General features: G+C 37.9%; 2 protein-coding genes across 4 annotated transcripts in view; one reads left to right on the top strand and one right to left on the bottom strand.

Moving 5' to 3' along the window:
- Gbs-76a (Glycogen binding subunit 76A) overlaps positions 1 to 19246 on the top strand; it is a 104800-nt gene extending 85554 nt beyond the window's left edge. For both annotated transcript variants that reach the window (XR_013003275.1, XR_013003274.1), the window contains 2 exons: positions 18464 to 18685; positions 18981 to 19246. The gene's annotated coding sequence lies outside the window, so the exon portion shown is untranslated. The remainder of the gene's footprint in view (positions 1 to 18463; positions 18686 to 18980) is intronic.
- Pip (heparan sulfate 2-O-sulfotransferase pipe) overlaps positions 1 to 25716 on the bottom strand; it is a 73343-nt gene that overhangs the window by 12642 nt on the left and 34985 nt on the right. For both annotated transcript variants that reach the window (XM_076391978.1, XM_076391977.1), the window contains one exon: positions 2320 to 2393. In XM_076391978.1, coding sequence (XP_076248093.1) covers positions 2320 to 2393 — 74 coding nt within the window. The remainder of the gene's footprint in view (positions 1 to 2319; positions 2394 to 25716) is intronic.

The raw sequence follows: 25716 nt of genomic DNA, 5'->3' as shown, positions 1-25716 counted from the left end.
GAACTCGAATTTTTTCCTGGAACAAAATCTCGACCTGTTACGCGAGAATTACAATGCCGACTCCCGACTCTGCTGGAATTTAAATGTGCACTGCTGTATTTGGAAGATACTAGAAAGAAGATAAAGAACAATCGCTAAGAGGTTTGGGAACCTTTGTTCAGGAATACGCGAACAGTCAACTTCACTCGAGGCTTGAAAGAACACCTCAAGTCACTTCCAAATTCAAACCACTTGAATTCAAGTAGCTTAACTTACGTGAACAGAAAGTTGACATCAAGCTACCTGAATACCAGTGACTTCAATTCAAGTAACTTAACTAATTTGAGCGAGTGATTGACTCTAGTGATAGGCTTTAAATCACTTGCGTTCTAGCCACACGAATTAAAATAACTTGACTGATCTGAACAAGGCTTTATGGTCAAAGCGTTGATTGTCTCGCGAGTCACGTCAGAAATCGTTAGCAGAGCACACCAGGCAACAGTCGAGTACGCCTGTCGAATCGTAGAGATCGCGTTACCGTTTGGATATTGCAGGATTACCTGATTCGAGAACCGTATTATCAGCGAACCGTGTCGACAGCAGAGTACTGACAGTAAGAAGCGAACTAAATATTTCTCCCGTGCATCGTTCGTCTCTATAAAGCTGTCATTAACCCGTTTCACGAAACGTAATGGCTGGTTGCTGTCTCGTTACGCGGATGAATCCTCGACCGTGGCGTACGCATCGTCAACGTTGCAAAAAATCGTTCCCTCTTTTGCGAGAAATAAAGGCGAGGAAGACCGCGCCTGGTCTTGGAAAAAAATAAAAGATGAGATCGAAGGAATCTCGACGTCGGGGTACGTTTAATTAACGCGTGGTATTATAACGAGAGGAATGATACCGAAACGAGAACAGTCTTCCTGGGAAACATGCTAATTGCTCCTTAACGCGCCACCTTGTTTCGTTTTCTTCTTCTGTAGAAGACTCTGCGTCTAATTATTCAGTGGAGCTCATCGTCTTGCCTGGTTTCGAGTTTTTACAGGTTTAAGTATGGAGGTATTTTACTGTGTAGATCTTTATTTTTTAGGATATCAGTTTTTCCTATTTTCGATCTGTAAAGTAACTTCAAGCATTCAAATATGCAATTTTCCGATCTTTAATCCTTAATTACTACACCTATTAATATTTATGTGACTACTATTGGCGTTGTAACAGACCGCTAATATTTATTACGTTATCATTAACATAAAAGTGACGTGAGGGTTAAATTTTGTAGGGTTCAGTTTTTTCTAAACGTTTTATTTTCTTCAATTTTTGAACCGAGTGAGTTAATTAAAAGGTTTACACTTCATTGAAATGCTGTATACATATAGGTGATTTTAATAGGAATTATAATATTATATGTATCTTAATTATAAGAAAATCTAAATATAGCAGACAGATTATAAATTCACTTTTAATTTTATTTTTCAGTATTTTGCACAGAAATTTGAGAAGAAATTAAAATTAATGAAAGAACATTAATGCCAGGGAAAATTTACTGCGAGAAAATTTCCCACAAGAGGCGGATAGGACCCACGGGCTTCCTGATAGAAATCGAGTTTGAATAGATTATTGTTTCATGGAAACGCAGAGACGGAAGTAATGAGGCATCGCTAGAAATTAGATAGGGCGATAAATACTTAATGCTGTATTAATTATTGTGGAATCAACTCAAGGTATTCGATTAAATAGAGCTCGCGCGGTATTCCTGCGACCAACTCAGAAATAAGTATCCATTATGCAAGTAGAAAGTGACTGCTAGAGACGTTTCACGTTTATTAATATTGTTTGGAGAGAATCTTGGAATCAAAAGGTGAATCACATTTAAATCATTTCTGGGAGTGCTACATGTTAAGTACTGCCCAACCTTCTTTCTTCGTCATCACTTTGAGTTGCTGAAGGTAACCAGTGGTTCAATAATAAATATTCGAAAGGTACAATGGTTAATGTTGTATGCAACTTAATTTAGAAATCTAAAACTGAATTAGAATAATAGGAAATTTTTTATGAGCATACTGCGAATTTTTATGCAATTTCATATTCTTATAAACACAGTTAAAGAAATGGAACCTGAATATAAATTTTCTTCATTTGTTAAATACTATAATTTGCACTTTGTTTGTCATATTTTCTATATTTTTAAATATTATATGCACTTTGTAATTTTTGTAGGTTTAAAATTTTCATAAATGTTTAAAAATTCGTGCTCTACTTATGAACAAGTTTACTTGAGTTCTATGTATTTTTGTATGCAGAGATACTATTTTGTAGATAAATTTATACTTGTTAGATACATACTTTTACTCCAAATATTCGATGCCCATTTGGATAATGGACGTTCCCACTTGGACTAGAATCTGTTTGGACCCCTTCTGTAACAATAAACAAGAAGTCGTATTATAGTAACTGGTTAAAACTTTATAAGTCACTAAAAAGATTAAAGCTTACGTTCATCTAAAATATAAAATTGCGCGATACTCGTACATATCAGCATCTAACGATCGAACGTCGCTTGTCAACATATCTCACACTAAAACAGTTTTCTCTCTCACTGAAATCGTTCTTTCCACCTAAATACTGGACAATAATTTTTCCAAGCTGTTAACACTTTCACTGTGGAAATATGAATTACGATCATCTTTATAGCTCGTTTGAAAGTCCCACAGGTAATTGGTGATAAAGAATGATTTAAATTAACGTTAGTTCGAACTGTTCGAAGCATAATCTAGAAGGACCGAATCCAGAAACGTCAGAAGGGTGGTACTTCCGTTAATGAGACGTCCAGATGAACGAGGGTTAAGAGGTCGGTCAGGATCTCGGCCAAGATCAACGATCTTCGACCGGAATCGAGTGCCTTCCAGGCAGTCGTTGGACGCCTAGAAAGTAGCCTCTCTCACCTGTTGTGAATGGAAAGGAAACGATGGAAAAAAGCCCCACGAGAATACGAGTCACAGCGATTATAAGACTTCTGCCGAACGCTTAAAGGATAGATTCTGCTTGCTACGTTCGTAGTATGCACCGTTTCGCTCTATAAGGATCTCGTGGTATGATTTAACAGTTTAAAGGGCACCGTTTGCCGAACATGTTTCCCACGAGTAAAAATGTAATCGGAGTTTAACGATTTTTAAGGTCGATGAGAGTTTCCCTTAATAGGAGAAAGGCTCAGGTGCAAATGCTGAGATGAAACGAATTCTTCCTGGTGAACGTCGATTAATTTGGATCTTCGCTGTAACTCCTTTCGAATCTACTTTTTTGCGTTGACCCCCCGTGACTTTACGATTTCACTGGACGAACGATTAAAATGAATTTACTGCACTGCACAGACTGGGATTTCCAGAAGTCTTTCCTACGGTGGAATTCGAATCGCTTCTTTTTTCGATGATGTAGATTCATGCCATTGGCAATTATCTAAGCGGAATGACCACCTGTGTGCAAATTACGTGGTAATCGAAGGAGTATAATAAGGAGCAATTAACAGGTCAAAGCGATTCATTTCAGTTTCTGAATGTTTTAAAATTATAGTGCCAAAGTATTTAATTGATGCTTCAATTTTTGTATCTAAAATGTATATAAAATTCTTTTGTGGAGGAAATCGATTTGACGAATCGTGTAAAATCAGTCTTAAATATAAAAGATTAAATTTTTCTCGCGGATCCTCGGTTTTTGTGGTCAAGTTAGCTGAACTATAGGGAGTGATAAAACTTATCCTAAATTCTGTAAAGAAAGATTATGTCATCACGACTTTAAAAAAGAAATATTGAAACATTTGGTAAATTAATTTTAACTAAATTGTTGATATCATCATAACTTACATAATATCGGAAATATTGTAGGTATCGATTATCGAATCAAATAAGCAAAAACGAGCGCAAAGTGAAAGGTCGAAAAGAAGGTCCAAAGTGCACCCATATAAGGTTGCAAAAAGAGTGCATCACTTCGTGGCATTTCAAGCCAGGAGAAAGTGTTAATTTTCAATCGACGCTCATCGCGGACGTAATGAAGGAGAAAGCAGATCGAAAGGATTCTCTGGTACAGAAATATCAGAAATATCACTCGGTCTTTAATTAAGTCATAAAATCGCCGAAACGTTTCATTTTACAATAACAAATTCCAGGTTCCACGTCCTTCGACCTTGCTTAATTGCAAGTGGAGAAATGTCGAGGGTTAGTTATTAGCTTGAGGTCAAATCCAGAAGATCTAATAAGTGGTCAACGAGATCGACGATCTGGGATCTCCTAATCAGATACGAGCAACCCTTGAGGCCACATTGGGTGGCTATCTTTAACAACGCCACGACTTCCTTCAATAGTTAATTGAATTAACCGTTCGAGGAAGACAACGATAGTATGATTACGGCAGTGATACTGATACAGGAAATGTGACGAAAGAATTTGAATTTCGAGTCTGAAAAATTGATATTTAATAGATAATAGATTCATAGAATATTTCATAATCCGAGGCTTACATTTTAAAGAAATTCCTAATGCTTCGAATTTCTTCTTTTCGAGTTTAGTATTATTTATAGTAAATTTTATCAACGTGGTATGTGCTGCTCCTTGGTCAGTCTATGCAAGACATGTTGTAGAAGAATTTAATTACAATTGTTATTAGACAAGACATAGTATCTACTTAATAAAGGAATGGAAGCCAGTGGCCACTAATGGAATTCTAATATTTAATTCCCATATTAAAAATATATATATTTACAGTACTTAAAATGCTTTGTAATATTTCGTATGCAAATTATACATAAGTTAAACAGAAGATGCTCCATGAATAATGGTATAAAGTTTCAGTCACGTAGAGCTAATATAGGAACGTCTAGCGATTCCAGTAGATTGAACCAGTTCATGACCAGACTCGAATGCACGCCCGCGAGATGTTCCTCGTCGCTTCGTGACGCAACCGCGCTGAGATCAGAGCAGATCGATTAACGATAGATCCTTGGAAATCGTTCGATCTGATTCTTCGTATGTATTGGTGAAAGTCAGTCTATGAAATTTCATGGTCTATCTCTTCTGCGAATCGGATTAAGAGCTAAATCTTATACGTTCATTTTATGCTAATATATTTCTATATTGGAAATATTAACTCGTTTAGTGCCAAGGTACTTAGCCATGACAGGTCCATTGGTGCCTGCCTTAAAACTCTTCTGATTCCTTTTTCTACTGTCAAATGTGTGAAAAATATAAGTATAACTTTCGTTTGATTAGTGTAATCTGGGGGAATTTATTGATGCATGGAATTTCATTCATTAATAATATTTGTAAAGAGCACTTTTATTTCATTTATGAACTTTAGGTAAATATTTACTTGGTAATTTTCACGGTACCTGCAATTAAGAGATGCCATTAAATTGGTCAATAAAAGCTAAATTTAAAATCTTATGTTTCGTTTCCATAGCACATCACTTTATAAAATCCTCTTAGCATTTCTTATCCAATTTACCTACTTTATTTTTCCTCTAATCCTAAATCCATTTTTATATGCATTCTACAGACCTCAGTTATTTCAATCCCCCCAAGATGGTAAAGAATATACAGGATGCTTCAGAAATACATGTCAATGCTTCAGAAGCTAAATAAAAAATAAACAAAAAATATAAATTTTAAATTTATTATTACTGATAACATAACTTAATTAAATTCCTGTTATTTTAATAGAATGAAGAAAAAGCAGAAGAATCCTGTAAAAAACTGAACATCGAGAAAAATGGACTTGGATTAGTCTAGCTCTTAGTTACAGATATATTCACCTAACATTTTGTCCTTATTTTAGCTTCTGAGGCACTGTCACATTTCTAAAACACCTTGCGTAAAGTCTCGGTTCTCACCTCTCCACACGTGACCACTGCCCCAAGCAGAGAATCAAATCTGCCCAGTTTTTCCAAAAACAGACCACCAGCAGTCGGCTCCGTGGTCGAGCTGGAATCGATAGTGCTAGAGTTCCTCGAGAGCAGTGTGCGCGCAAGGCAATATCGCGTTGCTTTATATCTAATTAAAGTTCGTTGCACGTCTGCACCGGTGGCCGACCTCTGGCTTCGATCGGCGGTCTGGTTTCGACCTTAATCGTGACAGGAAGTTTCGTGAGTGATACAGATACGGATTCAGCCGCGCGATAGGCTCGCAGCATGCTCGCCCCGAAGCGGTGCACAGCGTGGGCGTCGAGCATTCGTTCGCGTCATTCATGACTCGGGACAGCGGAGCTTCAAGGCTGGAAAAACGTGGCTACATGCGGTGATCGCTGATTATTCATCATCACGATCGGAATAACGTTCTCGTAATCTGTTGTGTGTACTATTCGCTTCTCACGAGAAGTCCTCTGGAATGCATTACACGCAATGCTTTCCAGGGGACATCTCGCGAGACGGGAATAGTTAGCATCGTCTGTGATGCATTCCAGAGGACTTCTCGTGAGACGCGAATAGCACGTTTGTTGCTTGGTTGGATGGCCTTCGATGGAAGGTTGGGAGGTGAGAATGTGCTCCGTGCGTGGAAGTAGGTTGCAGGAAGCCTCGCTAAAATTGCTCGAAAAAATGCTCATCTTGATGGAAACAGTGTCCATGAGATCAGCGTGGCAGATTGTCGGTGAATGCTGCTTTTTGTGGAAGGAGTTCGACTTTATGGTTTTAATCTGGTTTTCTGATCGGAAAGGAGAGGGCTGAGGTTGCTTGGAAAAGTACTTGAAGCGATTTTGATTGCGTTGTTGAGACTTGTAATAGGAAAATCTGTTTCGTTAAGACGTGGATTAATATTGGAGCTGTTATGAAATATCTGTGGCTGTAAAGCAAAACTACCTGTGTCACATTTTTAAAACATTCGAGTTCCTCTTAATTCAGATTTTAAATATAGAATTTATATGTTTAAGAATAAGTGTTAAAGAAGACACAAGTCCATAAGACAGTATTACAGTTGAAAACTACTTGGTTATAGTTACCTAGTAATTTCATTCTGAGTTACTCACAGATCTTCAAAATTTTTAAGATTCTCAAGATTTCTAAGATTCTTAAGATTTCCAAGGTTTTAAGATGTTCGAGCTTCCTAAGGTTCCCAAAATTTCCAACATTTCCATTATTTTGAAGGTGTCCAAGAGTTCTTAACATTCTCCTTCTCCACAATAATACCTCTCATAGCAGCACACCCTCCCTAATTATTCACGAATGCATATAATTGTCACACCCACCCAGTATGTATCTCGCAATGGCAACAACAGGAATTAAACAATTTAAGCTAGTGGACAGTCAATTGAAAGGGAAGAATCGCAAACAACGAAACGCCAAAGTGCTCGCTTCCGTATTGTTCTCGTTCAATGCTAATCAGGAGTGGCCAAGCTGGGCGTGTATATGTACAATGTGTGCACGTAGGATTTCCATAACGTCGATGGGAAGTGCCTTTACGCGGTCGCGAATTCAAAGCGGCAGAGATCGAAAAAGAGGAAATGCTCATTGTTCCGGTTGAGCTGGAAAGGAGGAACAGTAATCGTTGGAGCGAACAGCGGAGAGAAAATCGTCAGAACGTTAACAATAACCGGTCGACGGAGCTAGCAATCACGTTTTATGATGAGCTTCCTTTCTTTTATGTCGGGAATCGGTGATCAGTTAGTCATTAAATAGTCTTTGACACTAAAGCTATCGACGTTAATATGGATCAATTTTTAATGGTGTGCTAAAATTACGAGGTTTTAAAATAATACATAATTCGAAAACATAACGTGTATTTCTATAGCATGTTCGATAAGAGGTGTCAAAAATTTGAAAACGTGATTCTACATATTCAAATAGGACAAAAATGAAGAATGACAAAATCGTGTTTGAGTCTCTGTTTCCGAGTTATTAATTCTTAAGGATTCTTAATGCCCGTGAAGCGTGTCTGACTTGGAGATATATTCTACTGCGAGTGTGCAATAGGCAGGCAAGGAACAGTGATGTCAGTAAAATAAGTAAAATCTTATCTAAAATAAATAAAGATATCACATAAATATCATAACTTTCTTCTCTTATATATTTATCCTGCTTTCAGTTAGAAAAATAGTAATCTAAATTTATAGGTAGATATTATAAAGTACTTTCAATTAATCCACAGTACTCGTCCACATTTCTATGCCTGTATCTATTTCTGTATCTTTGATTGGAATCGTTTAAAAAAAAAAAAGAATTTTTATTGAAAGTATAATACTTTTTTTAAATCTTATATGTCAGTAAGTAAATTCGAAAAAAATTCTTCAGTTTATGTATAAAGGTACTATTTTTGTAAATGATTTTAATCCAGGAACACAGAAATATGGATAGGTACCCTAATTAAAATTACATAAAAATTGTAAAATTTATATTTTTAATAACAGTGTTTTACTAATCTTTTCACACATTTACTGCATTTATATATATTTGCAAGAGAACCGAAGGTGCAAGCTGGATAAGCATGCTTGGTTTAGAGAAATGTCAAATAAAGAGCTAATACTAGTGTTGCTAACGTATAGTAGAAAGCTATGAGTGCATTGTTACCCAAGTATTTAAAAGAAAGCAGATTTACAAGCATACATAAACTTGACTCAAGTTTACTTTTAGCAGGAAAGTCACGGACCCTTCAGTAGCATGTTTATTCATGTAGGAAGTTTTCACTTTTACTTTCCACATGTTCCCAGATATTTCGATTTCCTGAGAATCTTCGAGGTCTTTACCTCACTGATCTTAACTGTTACCTCTGACACATTCCAGTAATTCTAGATGTTAAGGAAATATTCAGCTTTCATCGGTAGACAGAATTGATGTAAAATCGCTTGAATGTTTTGGAAGAAAACGAGACATGAATTCTTCTTTCATCCTCCATGTTACGTATACATAATACTGACTTTTAGTGCACAAAACCTAAAGAATAAATATATTTGCTTTTAGTAGAATTGTCTACATATACCAATAGTCTTCAACTAATATCTAATAAATTTAAAGACCTGGAATCACTAAATTTGATATTAAGTTTATTTATTCTACCATAATTGATAAATAGAAGTAAAAAAAGTGTCTCTGATCCAGCAACAAAATTTAGACCCGAAAGGGTTAAAACAGTATAGCTAAATTTCCTTTCTATCATAACTACTGTTTATGCACGTGTACACAGATTCCACCAAAACTTCTCAATATGAGTTAGTTTCCCTACTTTCTTCAATAGAAACTCATAACTTACAAACGAGTTTACATCGAGGAACAATCCCACTTTTCTGTTCTCATCTACAACAGATCCACTTTGATCTTACCAAACCTGTAAACGATAGTGCACGCAACTAAAGCTTTCTCGAATCCATATCGAACCAGCATCGATCCTCTAAGAAGCAGATATCTCCTATCAATAATCCCAACACAGAGACTGTAATTCCACGACAGGTTAGTCTACATTTCCTCGACATCCCGCTCGTTAGCCTCCCGACCGATCCATCGAACGATGTCAATCGGTCGAAAGGTGAACGAGGGGATGGAAAAATGGCTCGTCGATAGTTCGAACCGCGCTGCCACGGTCTCGAGCTTACGAGACCAGCCTGGCGACCTCTTACTCTTGTTTTGGCTCGAGCCGCCTCAGAGGAGACCCGGTGACCCAGAACTTGGGAAAGCGAGCCGCTCGGGAGGCAGGAACGCGGTTGTTGCAACGCGAGCAGCTGCCACGCTCCTCTCACGGGACGATCTTGCGCTCTAATTGCACGTGACGCCTCGCAGAACTCGGGGGAACTTTCATCTCCGCCAGAGGTGGACGCCTCCAGGCGGTTGGGGTGCTGGCGGACCACCACTTCCTGCTTTCCATTTGCGCGAAACGATCGAACGGACACGTGAAATCGTTGACGGGGTCGGGACGATGCGCTGATCGTTGGAGAACGGTGGAAAGTAACAGTGAAGGGGAACGGTCGATCGTGAGCGGTTAACGATCACTGTGTCATATTTCGTTTAACTTTGGAGTGGCAAACATGCTGGTTGGCGATGTTAGTGGTACAGGAAAGTTGCTGAAGGTTTTTTAAATTATTGTCTTTGATTGCTTACCAGACAGACAAGTTCTGTCGCTCTTGAAGGAACAATAAAATCGCTTGTATTTTTTGAATAAAGTAATTTTGTTCTCCAATGCACATTGAACTATTTTTCTTCAAGAAGAATCTGCACACATTTTGGTTTTATAAAACTCAGAGCTTTTACTATAATACATATAAGCGAGCGATCTTTTAATGTCAAAAATGGTAGGACTTTCTTAGTTAGTGGTATATAGAAGTCGCTTGAGGATGATCTTTCAAGACTTTTTAAATCTTTGTTTTTGATTATTTATCAGGTAAACAAGAAAGTTCTATTGTTCTTGAAGGAACAATAAGATCGCTTGTATTTTTGAAATAAAGTCCTTTTGTTCTTCAATGCACATTAAAGTACCCTTTTTTAAGAAGATTGTTCAGCAACCTTCTTCTGTAAGCGACCATTCAATTTCGAAAGCGACAGAGTATCTTGGTTACCTAATATGTAGAGAGAAAAAAAAACAAACTTTCTTTAATTACGAAAGAATTACATGTTAAAAATAACTTTGTAAAATTATTTGAAGACACTGTATTTAAAAATGATATCTCATCTTCGTGTAGGATATTTTAAACTGCAATAAATCACTACAATTTTTTCTGCCAATTTTTATAAATATTCATTACTAATACTGTTTTTTCATTTTCAACTTTTCGATTGCTATTCTATTCTCTTCATCCTATAATTTCATACAGGATGTAATGCATGTACACGGATGATAACGCGTAAAATCCATCTGTGAGATTTCACGAATCCTTTCCTACTTAGCTGACACAGATCGCCAGGAATCGATTGCATGCCTCGAAACGCACCGGAGTACCTTCACATCGTAAGTGGATCTCTTGTAGCCTCTCGATCGCGACCTACATATTCTATATTTATAAGATGCTGTACCTCGCGAAAGTTGTTCGACGGCTTTTTCGAATTTCTTTTTTATCACTGACGCTTCCTTTCCGTTATTGCACACGCTCGATTCTTACCCACGGATCGTAACGCATAAATCAAAGCTATCGCTGTAGGAAGACCCAGATCGAAAATTTCTTTCTTCGAAGGACATTTTTAACGAAATTTCCTTGGAGATTTCCATTACATCTCATTTTCTTGAAAACAAACGATGAAAAGGGTGCATTAAAAGGTAAATAAAATAGAGAAATGATTCTACTATTCACTTTGTTACGTCACTATTACAGAGATAAGCCTGCTTACTTCGACGCAATCACAATGCTCTCATCGTTATGATAATCGCATTATTCCTTTAACCGCCGCCTGTTGGATCAGCAGTAAACGCTTGGCCGTAATTTCCTGTTTGCATTTCGACTTCACGTTACACAATAAATTTTCTCCTCCTCGGTTACTTATCGTTTCCGATGGTTTCACAGTCAAACTGGTATTTTCAGTTCTACGCTGGAAGGATGCATAATGACGAAACTCGTAGTCGCTACCATCGTAACGTTAGATCGTAACAGATGTAGCATGTAATTTCCTCGTATCTCGTTAACGGATCTCGTTGCATGTTAATATTTTGTCATCTGCACGACTCGAAGAATTACTGTTATTTAATACACATATATCAATACCACTTAATGAACTCTGTTTTATCCTATTATAACCCTTCGATACTGCATAATAAATCAAACTTATTATCGATTCTGCGGTCATGCATCAAGAAAGAACGAAGATCTGGGAATAAAATGTCCGGTCAGGCTGGATAGGAGACCACAGAAGATTAATCCAACAGACCAAAAACGTCCAGTTCCGTAATGTTTTTACAGGCGGATCACCTTTTTGCTTGAATAACTCGTTGACCATATACCGTTCATTTGATCGCGAGTCGAGTCGAGCCACGGCTGACAATTTCTTCGTCGATTTTATTCAACGTAGGCTTTAATCCTTTTTTCTTCTAGAAACCACTGTTGCGTAACCATGATTCTACTTCGTTTAATACAATGTCTATAGGTAAAATATTTAAGTCAGAAATTCTTTGTTTACTTAAGCTTGAATTAAATACTTTAGTATAATTAAACAGGACATACAGAGTGTTCTAGCTTTAAAGTGCAAGACTGTCAGTACATTCTGAGTCGAGATAAGAAAAAAATGTTATATGAACATACGTTGTTTAACTTTTACGCTTTCTTAAAAAATTATAGACGAAAATATGAAACTCCAAGGAGACATTCGAAAATAGCGATATGTAGTTGCGTCACCCAGCTGTATCTCTTACAATATTCAATATTTCTACATTCAAAAAATTGTATATTCCTTAAATATACGCGAAAAATATACAAAGAATTCTATTCCAAAAATGTCACCAAACAAAATAAAAAATAATACAAAGAACACTTGAAACCCCGCAATCTAGACCACAATACCCCCTTTAAATATGTCCAAGCCTTCCATTTCCTATCATCCTCCCACCAGTTACCCTGAAAGCACCTTGTAACGAAAGGGGAAAAACAAACGCCGTTAACTTTAATACGTTAAACGGTGCAATTAGCGGAATTTACGATCGCAACTCGGTCAGGGGATCCCAGGCAGGAGGGAGTCTAGGGCGCTATAAAAGGACAAAGGTACAAGCGCGAAAGCAGCGCGATATTAGGCGATCCTCCGCGGATCCTCGAACGGTAGCTCGTTAACCGCGCCAACTTTAATGACTGTAATTTACATCGGACGCGGGCCACGGGTACGTGTAATAGGTCTGGGCCGGTTTCGTTTCCGTGTTCGCGTATTCCCTACATCGTTGGACAATGTACGACGCGGCTCGTTAGCGGCTCGCCCGCTAATTGTATCGAACCCCATTGTCTGTGCGCGACCGAGGCACCGATATCGCGTTAACCCGACTTCCACGATGGAATTTCCGCAGGAGGAGGATGAGGTCTGGGAAAGAGCGCGAGAGGAGTCGATCTCTGCCCGAAATTGGAGCAGCAAGCTCGCTTGACACTTGCTCGACGAATGCAGGGGCACTTTGATTCTGTGCTTTGACAGTACGAGTTTGACAGTAAATTTGTTTCTAAGAATTGTGTAAAATACACTTGTTCTATGTATCTGGTGTACAGGAAACTAGAAAGAAAGAAATTGCGTGGTATTCAAAATGGGGTTTTCTACAGGGTGATCAGTTTATGTGGAATCCCTCTCATGAGTTTTGGTGGAACTTGTAATGATGATAGCAGGTACAATAAACGCTGTCGACACTTGAAGGGTTTGTAGATAAATTGATTATTCTGTATATATAATACTGCTCATAAATATTCGAATGGTATCACATGTTGAGAAAAATATAGGTTTCTTTGGAGTAACTGATGTATATTTATTTCGTTTTTTCGTATTTCTATTATGTCTTAAAATTAAGTATATAGTAATTATAGTAATTGTATTTTTAGCAGTAATTAATGGTTAGTCTATTGTAAGCAATTATGTAAGTAATTTTTTAAATATCTGAATTCGTTCGAATACTTACGAGCGGTACTGTAATTCCTTCCCAAAACTAGTTTGCAATAGAAATACTATCATGGGTCAAAATGACCCTACATTCATTTGTTTTCCAACACTTACTCATCGTGTTTGCACGTGATGTAGATATTTCCTCAGCATGAAAATAGGTAGAGCAGAAAATTCGCGCGATCAACTTGTAACATTTAACTACGTATGATTGACTATTTGAACACGTGTAGTGAAACTCGGGTGAGAAGTTCTACTGTACCCATCGCACTCTCTTAACATTGTTCCATCTGATTATCATCTATCCAGGACAATACAACATTGTTCCTCCACAGCACATGTCCACATTATCATCTACATACAAACACGAATCTACAATTTTATCAACTCAAAACACGAAATCTTTACTCTACTCCAGTCTTAAATGCAACATATAAAAAAATAGAAATAATTTCATGAGGTCCTGCACACTTTATTATTATCCAAAAATTAGATATTTTAATAATAAATGCATCCTCATGTTAAACTACCCTCTCTCACCAGGACAATTTACATGTCCAACTATGTTTGTGTTTAAGAAATTAGGCGAGTTCTATTAATATCACTAATCTAAACCGGTATGGTGGTTCTCGATAGCAGAGACTAATTAAAATCGTGTCAATTGGAATGAAGTTGCATCTGTCGGTGGCTCCACGATTAGAGAGGTCAGCGACCAGAAACTAGATTACACATGCACCACTCTGGTACCAAAAGAATTCCTTAATTGTCAGATTAGTTGCCATAGAAGACACTGAACCGTGAACCACGCTTCTCAAGGAAGATTAATGGAGTGCAACAGGCCAGCAGATCGATTTCACCAGGACGAACTACCGGCAACTGGTGCGTTTCTTTCCCGATTCGCAGCGTGAATTATCCAGTCCTCGAAACTTGTTCCTGAACCGTCCGCCGTGTAACGAGGCGTCTCGCCGTGACACGCTGCAGCTTCTTCGACCGTTCTTTGAACATTTACAAGATTCCAGGATAATGGCGTAACCGTAAAAGGGTGGACGAAGGGTTCACGCTCGCCCAAAGTCCTGGGAAAAACTGTAAAGCGACTTTTACGAGCGTCGGGAAGCCTGGAAAAAACCGTCGATTGTACCAGTTTCGTGGAACACTGAGGGAGCATCTTTGAAACGACTGCAAGTAGCACCGATGTTGCTTCAGATCGTGAGATAGTAACATTGTTATTGTATCTTTTAACAAGATATTGGTTTGATCAAGAAAACACGAATATGAGGACCATTTTTTAAAATAAAATTGACGATTCTGATCTTTTAAAATATGATTACTAATTTATAGGGTAAAATACTCGTAGCTGAACGTAGTGCAGAATAAAGTTAAGTAGTATAAAATAGTATACAGTAGTGAAGTGTTTATTGTAATTTAATATACACTAGTATCGATTTACACTTCTCAAGTTTTCACCCACATATCGTGTATATTTATTGTAGCACGTGTGCTCACTTGTGGCAATGTAGACATAAGAAAACCCAAGAGGAGAAGGTGTCCTTCACCAAACTCTCTGGCTGCCCCTGACATTAATAATTCTGTTTCACTTTATCGAGAGATGTTTTCCTACTAATTTGTCCATCAAGATTACAACAAAAGGAACACCTCAAAATCGTGGAACATCGTTTTCTATTATCATATTTTAAATTCAACGTAAATTCGCAATGAAAATGCTTGTCGGTCTAAATATACGAATATTCTTGGACTATTAGCTCGAACTAGGTTAATCTAAAAGTATTCAAGCCTGTCCACTCTGCCGTGATTCCGGCCGACAGCGTTCTTCATCAGGTTCTTCTCGGTCTCATAATTGCTTTCAACCTTATTTCACGATGTTCTTATTGCCGCAGTAACAATTTTAAAAACAAATGTTACTACGTTCCAATGTCGGCATGTTCGCATCAATGTTCCACTCCGATTCCGCGAATAGACTAGAGCCCGTTCCCTGTACTAAATGCCAACCAGAAGCAGCATCCTCGTTGGCGGACACCTTATCACGCTTTAAGCCAGTGATCGTTTCCAAGAGACGCTGAACAAATTGAATTGTCGTTCCAGTATAATATCCGTGTAACAGTATTTAAAGCTGATGGGCGTCGTTAAGAGCTGGAAATGGGTATGCGTATTTCATGGACGACAAATTTAATGTGAGATTTTCTTTACTCGACTGACGCAGCGTTCAAACCCACACGACGGCTTTCAATATGCATATTAGTCTATTGCATTTATTTTCTTATTGTTTCGAGGTTTTCACTAGTGATGGGTTGGAACCTAATTTTTGAATTCTCCAAACTTAAATCCGAGGCTTAGTAAGATTTCGAAACTTTTAAGACTTGAAGTGTTGACTTAGTTTTGTAAAAGGAATATTTTGTTTTAAAAACGAAAATCTTAACAAAATTTTTCGGCATTTCAACATTTTTAAAAACTCATTTTTAATTTAGTTTAGTCAGACGTATGTAGGAAATCCCACTTTTAGAAGAATGGGCAAGACTCATGCCTTCGATCATAATGGAAAGTATATTTACTTAGCGATGAATATTGATTTAACGAGTGTCATTAATTGAAGGTGTCTATCCCATTCTGCCAGCCTTATTTCCGTGTTATAATAATTTCCTAGCAGCAGTAAATAAAGTACTTAAGATTCTGATTTCAATTAACATATAGCTATATATCTATAACAGAGGAAAAGGGTTAATAATATTAGACTCATAATTAGCTTTTTGATTAAACTCATGTTTAAACATTCTCCGCAGCCCCTGCAGAGTAAACGTAACTTACTTTACATAATCTTGTACCTTCCCTACTAATACCCATTCACAAAACTCTCACAAACATACCATAAAATCACCTTCATCCGCTGGAAGCGAAACACATAGAGAAGTAGCATCGTACCTCTTAAACAGCACTTTCCCTATCCATTCCAGCATTGCAAAAACCCATTCCTCTAATATCTCTCAAGAACCGTCATCAACAATCCCGAACACTCTCCCCTGCCTCATCAGCATATTCACCACGAAATTAACACGATTCCCATTCGCTCTAAATTACCTACGGCGTATCTTAGTAGACAACGAGTTCTTGCTATTGCTTGCGTTAGCACGTTTCCTCCCAGCTAGAGATGGACTTAAATATACTACTTGTAAGCAAGCTCCAATCTGGCTGCATAGATTCGAACGCTTCACGAGTACTTCGAAAAAGAAAAGAAGATACTTGTAAATATCCTTGAATCCAAATGAGATAGATTTAAATCTTTCATAAGTAGGTACTTTGACAAATGGTATTGACATTTTCAAGTACAATTGAACTTTCACCAAGTAGACTCGAACCTTTTATGAATACTTTATTCATAATTTTAAAGACTACGTCGTAGTTTTCAAAACCTACGAAACGAAACTTGGGTATTGAAATTGTCTCAGATTCTTCAGCACGTATTGAATTTGATCCCATCCCTATCCCCAGCCAAGCGAAGCCAGGGTCAGCCTGCGCGGCGAGGTGGACACCATAAATCGAGGGAGAGCCCTGGAAGCAACGCGTTCCTCAGCGGAAGCGCGAAGATGAAAACGATACGCGGACGCGAGGCGGTTACCAGTCCCGAGCCGCTATGAGGAAGGGGTATCGGGAATTAATGGTCAATCGGCCTCGTTTCAGGATATGCACGCGCAGACGGCTCTCGCGAAGGAAAAGAAGCTCGAACGGGTCCGAGCTTCTTAGCCATGGCTCGCCAGCCGAGGACGCTTCGTGCCGCTTCGAGCGGGGCCAGGGATCTTTCCAGCCTCTTCCCAGCCACGATCTGCCTCCCAGGGTATCACGAACCGCGTTTTTCAGCCCTCTGTCGTTGCCACGTACCGCGGCCAGTCGTGTTACCTTAATGGCTTTGGCGGTTTCAGGAAGCGCTCGCGGCGATCTGATTCCAATTGCTGACGTACACGCGGCTTCGGATCCAGCCTGGGGTTACGAAATGTCTACGTGCGAGGGACATTATATACCTTGGGTCTGCTTTCTGTGCTTCGTTTCAGGATGGCTACTTTCAGACTAGAATGTTGCTAGATAGTGAACTCGTTGTGGCTCGACTAGGTTTCAAGTTTTAAGTCTAGGTTTTATGGGGATCTTCGAGATTTCGTGGACCTGGTTATTGAGAAGATACAGTATTGTGTGGAGTTAGTGTGAAGGTATTCTATGGATTCTTTGGGATTTTTATATGAGAAGGATATTAATTGGTGCCACTTTGAAAGGAGTGCAAAAATTCATTCATGGTCTGTGGATTTTTATGTAACTTCATACTTTGAAAAACGACACATTTTATTAGTAAACAGTCAACACAGCATATTGTATTCTTACCTATAACTAATATTATGAACAATAAAGTATTTTACTAAAATAACCTGTCTTCACATTAATTCACACAATATTGTAAATTACAGGTGTTAATTGATAAATAAGTGTCTATAAAAAGGAAGAAGATTCATATTCCTTGCTAGTGTATAAGTCAATAACATTTTTCCTTAAATTTCACATAATCAATATGTACATAACGCAAGATACGATTAAATAAAATTTGATTTGAAAACTAGTCTTAATTGCATGTCTTACAGGAGAATATAATTGATCAATGCCATCCAAGCAATTTGTAACAGTGGATATTACTAATAGAGTTGTAAACGTTTTATTAACCAGCCACTTTCCGTTCAATATTCACCATTAGAGAGTCCCTCAATTATCTACAGCTGCTCCATGAATAGGCTGCTTCCTTGATCAAGGATCGAACTCGTTTCCATAATCACAGTCGCCGTGCACTCATGCAACTTTGTACCACTAACTTGCAGGAAATGCTTTTGTTCTATTTTAACGAGATGAATATCAGGATTTCTTTTCTATAGACTGAAAATTTTAAGGGAATAAATTTCGTACACTTTTCTTCGTTTTTTTCAGGTGGACGAAGAAATGCTTGGAAGACAACTGGTTGGAAATGGAACATTTTCCTCGGGACAATGCTGTCGCGAACAATGGACGAGCTTTCGAGGAATAAACTCTGCTTTTCATCTTCTTCGTTCTACTTTCCGCTGCTCCGATTATTGTACTTCACGAAGAATCGCTATCTTAAGTTAGTGTGTGTTTCAAACGAAGCGTATGTTTGTGATTCTTCGAAAGGAGGTAATGTGAATACATAAATTAATTTTAATGCAAGTAGTAATAAATTTTTGGAAACTACATTTTTCACTTTCAATTTTTTCCATTTTCATTCGTAATAAGTTTTTAGTTTTATTCTACTTATAGCTTACTTTAAAAATACTATTAGAAGATTCTATCTACTTTCTAAGTTGTTTAGCAAACATATTATTTATTTAATATATTACCAAGTATTTGATAGCTTGTCAAGCACCATTTCACCTGATAATTCATATTATTTCGTTTGTAATTTTCATGGCTGGCCGAACCCATACACAAGAACACGATGAAGAATGGTTCGTTACGTTCCATTGCGCACAGTAATTGAAAGAAACAATTTGTACCTGCGAAAAATGATTATCGAACAGTCCATTGTTACTGAGTGCTACTTATTTAATCGTCTATTCGTTAACTTCTACTTCTTACAAATACTTTTACAAACCATTCTTACTATAACACTATTCCAACCAGTGTATATTATTCCACTTAATGTCTTCTGTTTCTACAAAAAAGGAATGTACTCTCATGAAACTGTCATGCACTCCACGCAATAAATGATTAAAAAAACAGGCAATTAACAATTACCAGAACTCTGCTCTTATCCTACGCCTCTCCGAATCCTACCCAAGCCCTAACTTTCAAACTAAGCCTCCTCGTCGAAGTTCATCCAGAATAAAAACTCAAGTGTATTATCTTCGCTGACCACTAGCAAGCAACGTCCTCATCTCGTCGAGGGAAAAAGTTTGCGAAACGATGGCACGTAAAGTGCCCTGGAGATCTAATTCCCAGTTTGCTGTGGGCTCCAGAGGGTCTGGGCGAAGCTCTATTTCCAGCTTGTTGTCGAAATTATTAGGTTTCGATCAGATTGCCAGCGCGCAGCTTCTTCCTAGATCGCAGCACAGCCCTTCCAAGTCACTTCCTCGTTTCTTCAGCCTCGAGGAAAATCGGTTCTCGTTCCCTTAATTAATCACCGGGCTCGCGTTCAGCGGTTTCGACTAACGACAAGAGTGAACTGTAACGAGGCATTGAAGTATCGATGGCGTCCGTGAACTCTCAGGCATCGTAAAACAAATACCGGTAACGACAGACAGCGAACAATGTGCCGATAATTGAGGAGACCTCGTGAGAAACGCGGTACTGTCGTTATATTGGGTGCAATGGAAATTCTGTAGCTATGAGGCAGGTCAAAAATCATTTATTCAACAAATTTTCATTTCTGTCTTAAATAATAATAATCTACTAGAATATCTAGCGATTATAATGTGACAAAGTGCAAGAAAAAAATCAAACAAATTAAAAGGAAGATATTTGTGAAGCTTAATTAATTTTAAAGTGGTATTAATTCAATTCAAAAGCTATAATACTTCGTAAAATATTAAAGTATTAAGTTTGATGTGAGGAAAATTATTATAACTCGATTTCAGGGAAGGAAAATGTTCATACAAGTTTTCTTCTCTTCCTGAATTTTATAGTACACTCTGTATAATATAATTGCTAGTAGTAACGTAATTGTACGTGTTAATAGCATGGGTTGCAAAGTGCACGGCTTATGCTTGTTAGCATGTACCCTGATCACACATTACTATTTAGTTAATAGGTTGTTCGTGCGCTAATTAAAAGGGAAGAGATTCCAGTTAAGCACGATTTCATTAATTTCCACCGATGGTAACTTTACAGGGGTGTAAAATCGAGTTATTCTGTGTACATATTGTCTGATTGAACATGTAACAAATTAATGTTTCAGTACACGTCATTACGAATTTAGTACATTCGTTTGACAATAAACATTCGTGCATAAAATATTCTTTGTAACCGTATAAAATGGCAATACTACAATGAATTATTTGTCTTGTGGATATTGAATTAACACTTTTCTATTTGTCATGCACAAATGCTGAGATGAGTGGAAAATGTAAAATTCAAGCGGAAGTCTGCCTTTTAGCAATAATTGGGATGAGAACAGCCTGTTTCTGGCAGACTTTCATAATGGACCTGTATTACACGCTATTACGCTCACAATAATGGCGAACTGGATACTGTGAACATGTGTAATTAATACAATCTCGGTTAATTAATTTGACGTGGTCTCTTAAAGTTCCAACAATCTTTCGTCATTTACAGTCATACAAATATAAATTCGTTAAACAAAAAATTGCATGCATCGAATTAGTCGAATAAGAATTGTATGCGTTCTCGTTTGCATTAATTCACGACGAAAAATCAAATTAACCATCAGAAAGATACTTGAAGTTCTAGTGTCGTGTCAAGCTGACTAATCGGGGTCTTACTATTCTTGTAAATGCCTGCAAAAAATGTCTGACCTGAAGATTGACTCTATTAACATCGCTGCATCTAACATGACTGATGCACGCTAGCAGTAGAATAAGTTCCCAAGTCAGACACGCTATAAGTGCTCTTTTAATAACGAATAACTTGAAAATCGAGCTCCAAAGACGATTTCTTGAAAGGATGTCGACTTCACTTGAAACTTGAAAGCATACCTCAAGTCAAGTAAAATAACACATTCACATTGGTCAAATTGCCCCAAATCACGTGCATTCAAGTCAATCGAATTCAAGTAACTTGACTAATCTCCACAAAGCTATACTGTCTTATAGACTTGTGTCTTTTTAAAGACTTATGTTTGAGTGCAAAAATTCTATTAACGTTTTTTCTTCTTTCTGAGGAAGTCTGTATCTTTAGTAACTGGTGTCGTTTGCTTGCGTCCACGCCTAACCTCGCACACGCAGTGTACACATTCCATCTTCTTGTTGCATTTTCACATCGAATAAGCAGGAAAAGAAGAAGGAAATAAGTAAAGAAACTAATAAGAAACTGAATCCTGTTGAACTCTTAACAGAATGTATACAGTTACACGTTCTTTACCAACAACATGAAATATTAAAAACGAATAATACTTCAATAAATATAAAAAGTACGAGGCCTACCAAAACTTCCTTAACACATTGACTGCCACGTTGGTCACACGTGACACCAAACTGTTTTATCTATGACGCCACGATGATCATTACTAACCAGAATGCCTGACCACTAAAATACTTTCGCAACGCCTTGTTCAAAACATGCGAATCTGGCATGGCGTTCAACGTGTGAACTTAACAAAAAGTGTCTATAAAAATGGTTAGAAGGGAGGCAGCAATCAGTGCAGGACTGATAAAAACCTAACGGCTGGAAATGAACGTGTGTAGCCACTTTATCAGTTCTGGACTGACAGTTCCTGGTGAAAAACTGGACGTGTATGCCTAGAAGCAGACCCCCCGAGATAGCTTGCCAGATCTGGTCCAGAACCCTGACCAACTAACGCGGAACCACTGTGTTCACTAGAGATCGCGATCTTGATCTTGACCGCGAAAAGTTCCCGCTACGTTCCACGCAAGCAGCGTTATGAACTGGGCCGCCCCGTTCCGACGATAACGCAGAATAGAAAGTGCTTGGAATTGCAAAGCAATCGCCGGAGGACCGTTTCCGCGAGCATGTGCCGTTTGTCAGACGGTGCACGCGGAACCGAGGCCACCGTCATCCATGATCTTGATCCGTCGCGGGGGAAGACCGCTACGGAGAAGACTTTTGGAATTGCAAAGCCGCGGCTGTCCGTTTCTACAAGCGTGATGTTCCCTCTATGAGAACAGAACAATGCGACTCTCAGCGATTCTTGAGATCCTTCGTGCCCTTGTTTCTTTGCCTAACTTCTGGGGGATCTTGGCTCCGTTTTTGCTCGCTAGATGTGTAGATACTGGGTGTTCCGCGGAATAACTGTGTTTGTGAAACAGCTTCAAGTTGTGTGCAGAGAATCTACTTGCTGCGAAGTCGTAACTATTTTTCTTATCTTGTAATGCTTGGTTTGGTATAAGGAAGCTACAGGACTTGCACGGAGTCAATTTGGTATGGAAGGTATTTGCACTTTTATGGACGATGGTTTTATAATTTTAGAATTCTTCTCGATTTTGTTGTTTCTGTTGTTTTATTTGCTAGTACCGAATGATTTTTCGTTTATTACGCGCTAACGTGATGCAGCGAGGCTCGAATTATGAGGATTTAATTGTTAATTATATAGCAGGTTAAGGTATGTATACTAATAACAATAAAATATCGAAGGAGGTTTAAGATAGAAAATGTTACGCTGATAATTATCGATGTCGCAGTACATACTTTCCCTTGGCTGAAGTATTTACGATCCTCCCCCCATGAAAGGACACCATAAAGTATCCACGATCTTGAACTTGACTACGAGGAAGTCACGTTGTGCATTCCATGTAGACACGTTAAGAATTATGTTACCGTACAAATAATAGTAAACAGAAATGATAACAGTCGAGCGTTATTCTGATCTCTCAGACCACTCGAATATTCGTTATAAACTATAAACAACGACCTACTTCTGTGATAATATCGAATATTAAAGTCACTGCCTTTACTGTTGGAAGAATTAGATCTTGATATGTAATTGGAATCCTCAGAATTCTCATTTTTAAATTTATTTATAGAACACCTGTGAGGCATTTTATTGCAGTTTCAACTATAGTTAGTTAGTTAACAGTTAAAGTTAGTTAACATCATAACTTTAAAATTATCAAAAAAAATTGATTCAATAAATCTTCGATAAACTTGGACAAACTACCAAAAGGTGCTGCAAAAATTTAAGACTCATATAACATTTCATAAAATAAGCATGAAACACCCTAATATCATAGAAAATTACTAATTCACTAAATCAAAATTAATTCCAGTTGTGACAGTATTCAACAAATAAATGCACCGTTCCTCTAAAAACGAAGACAGCCTAACTAAATATACTGTTTTGAGCAATGATAAGAAGTGAAGAATTTCAAGCATCGAAGAGCCAAAGCGAAAAGCACGACGGAATGAACATTTTGTAGGTTTTCTTGGTTTCCAGGAGATCGAGAGGAGACAACGATGTTCGTGGGATAGTAAAACTACGAGAAAACAGGGGACCAGCAATTGTTACTGTAAACGCGGTATCATTTCCGCGTTCGATGGTATTCGGGACCGCGAACGGAATACCATAGCTCATCCTCGATCTTGATCCTGACCATGGAAAGGCCACGGCGCGCATTCCGTGTGGACGTATTACGAGTTGTGGCCCCGCGATACGATCGCGAACTACCAGAGGTGCGAACGTAACTTCACCGAAGAAATGAAAAGCATCTCGTTAATCTTTTTCGACCCATCTCACGCGAGACCCCGACTTCGAGCTATTCGCTGTCCTTTCTTCCCAGCTTCTTTTCACTTTCGTTGCCTCTAATAGGCCATTAGAAGGACGCGAATGCTCACCTGCAGGTGTGCACAATTTTGCTGGTGTCTTTAACGTCGACACCGATAAGAAATCCTCACGGAAAATGGGAATTAGAGTCGTTGAAAAAATATTAATTTAGAGTCTGCAAGAAGAAATGGCGGACAGAGTAAATCGTGGTTCACAAAGATTCGGTAAGAAATTATTCGACGCGGTAGTTGTACTTTAACTAATTTAACGAAATGCGACTGTAGTATGTTGTTCTTAAATTACAAAATCACGAGTCCATGTCAAGGTTCTTGATCGCTGAATCAAATCACAGGGAATTACGGAACGATCAAGCCTTCCCTGTGTGTCAAGTTCAGGTACTTTGTCTGAGAAATAAAAAATACTGTTTATCATCCTTGGTACTTGGGAAGTACCAAGGACCACGAAACAAAGAACTACAACGTCATGCGCATAAATTACTTTGCACGTCGCAGGAAAGCTGCTCAGGTCAGTGATTAGGAGACCTTAACGCTGCGCTGATGTCAATAGTCATTTTGAGCAGCTGTTGTGGTTTCAGGGTAGGTTAGTAACATCTAAACGCCTTGAGATTAGGTAATCCAAATATAATGGTATATTATGTTGATATATTATGATACCTAGAATTTCATTAATAACGACTTATCCTTAGAAGTTAATGCAATGTTAAACAAAATATATTTAATTCCTTAATTCCTATTTAGGTAGCTTTCTCTGTTGACTTAGTTATGTTAGACAATGTAGTATTAGCTCAAAGATGAATTTAAATTTCGAAACCACGAAGGTATATATCTTTTAAGCAATTTCCTAGAAGTTAAATATGTATTTTTGCTTTCTATTTTTATTGCATAACTATATGTGTTACATCTATTACTCTCTGCCTATACGACTCTCGTGTCTAGGAAATTCGCAACACGTCCTGTAGAATCTGCCGCTACTAATAGAGAAGCAAGTGGATCGACATTACGTGCGGAAATACTGGTAAATCTCTGTTGAAAGTTACCTCGATTTCTTTAGTTTCGATCCCAGCTAGAAAGTACGAAAATATGAAGAGCAGATTTCTTGAGTCATGATTTGCACCTGCACCATAGCTTTCACAGGCAATTTCCCTCCCTTTAGTTTCGTTTCCCACCAAATCATTAAGAAATTCAATTGGACGCACATCTCTGCTCGAAGAAAATCGACATCATTAATCGAATGCCTCGTTGATTAATTAAATTGTTACTATCTTACAACCTTTCACATTTAGAAGCTTTTCCTTTAGGAAAAGCATATTGAAATATAATTATCAGGAAACTATCTGAACGAAATGAAGATAATTAAGGAGTAATAATTTTAAATATTTCAATATTGTATTTTCGTTTTAAGTGGAAATTATGTTAAAAGCAGGTTGAATAAACTTCACATGCTGTGAACTAATAAAATTCTATGAATGTGTTTGTATTTACTGATTAAATTCACTTCGACGATTTCCATCAATTTATTATGTAATTAACTTCGTGTTCTCCTTTCGATCTAAATGTAACGTGATTAATATTTAGTAACGCTGACTTTAAAATTATCGCAGAAATTTAATCAACGTGATCGCGTACAATTAAAGGTAGCGTCTGTTTCCGTCTTCCGCTTGCGATCTTAATTACAGTTGAGAGAGATTTGCGTTGTTTCTCGAAACTTCAGATGGTCTAGGTGGAGAAATGGTTTCAATGCTAATTAGTACTTA

The sequence above is a fragment of the Calliopsis andreniformis genome, chromosome 2 (genome assembly GCF_051401765.1).
Source record: "Calliopsis andreniformis isolate RMS-2024a chromosome 2, iyCalAndr_principal, whole genome shotgun sequence".
Classification (NCBI taxonomy): Eukaryota; Metazoa; Arthropoda; class Insecta; order Hymenoptera; family Andrenidae; genus Calliopsis; species Calliopsis andreniformis.
This window is presented reverse-complemented; position numbering and strand designations above follow the sequence as displayed.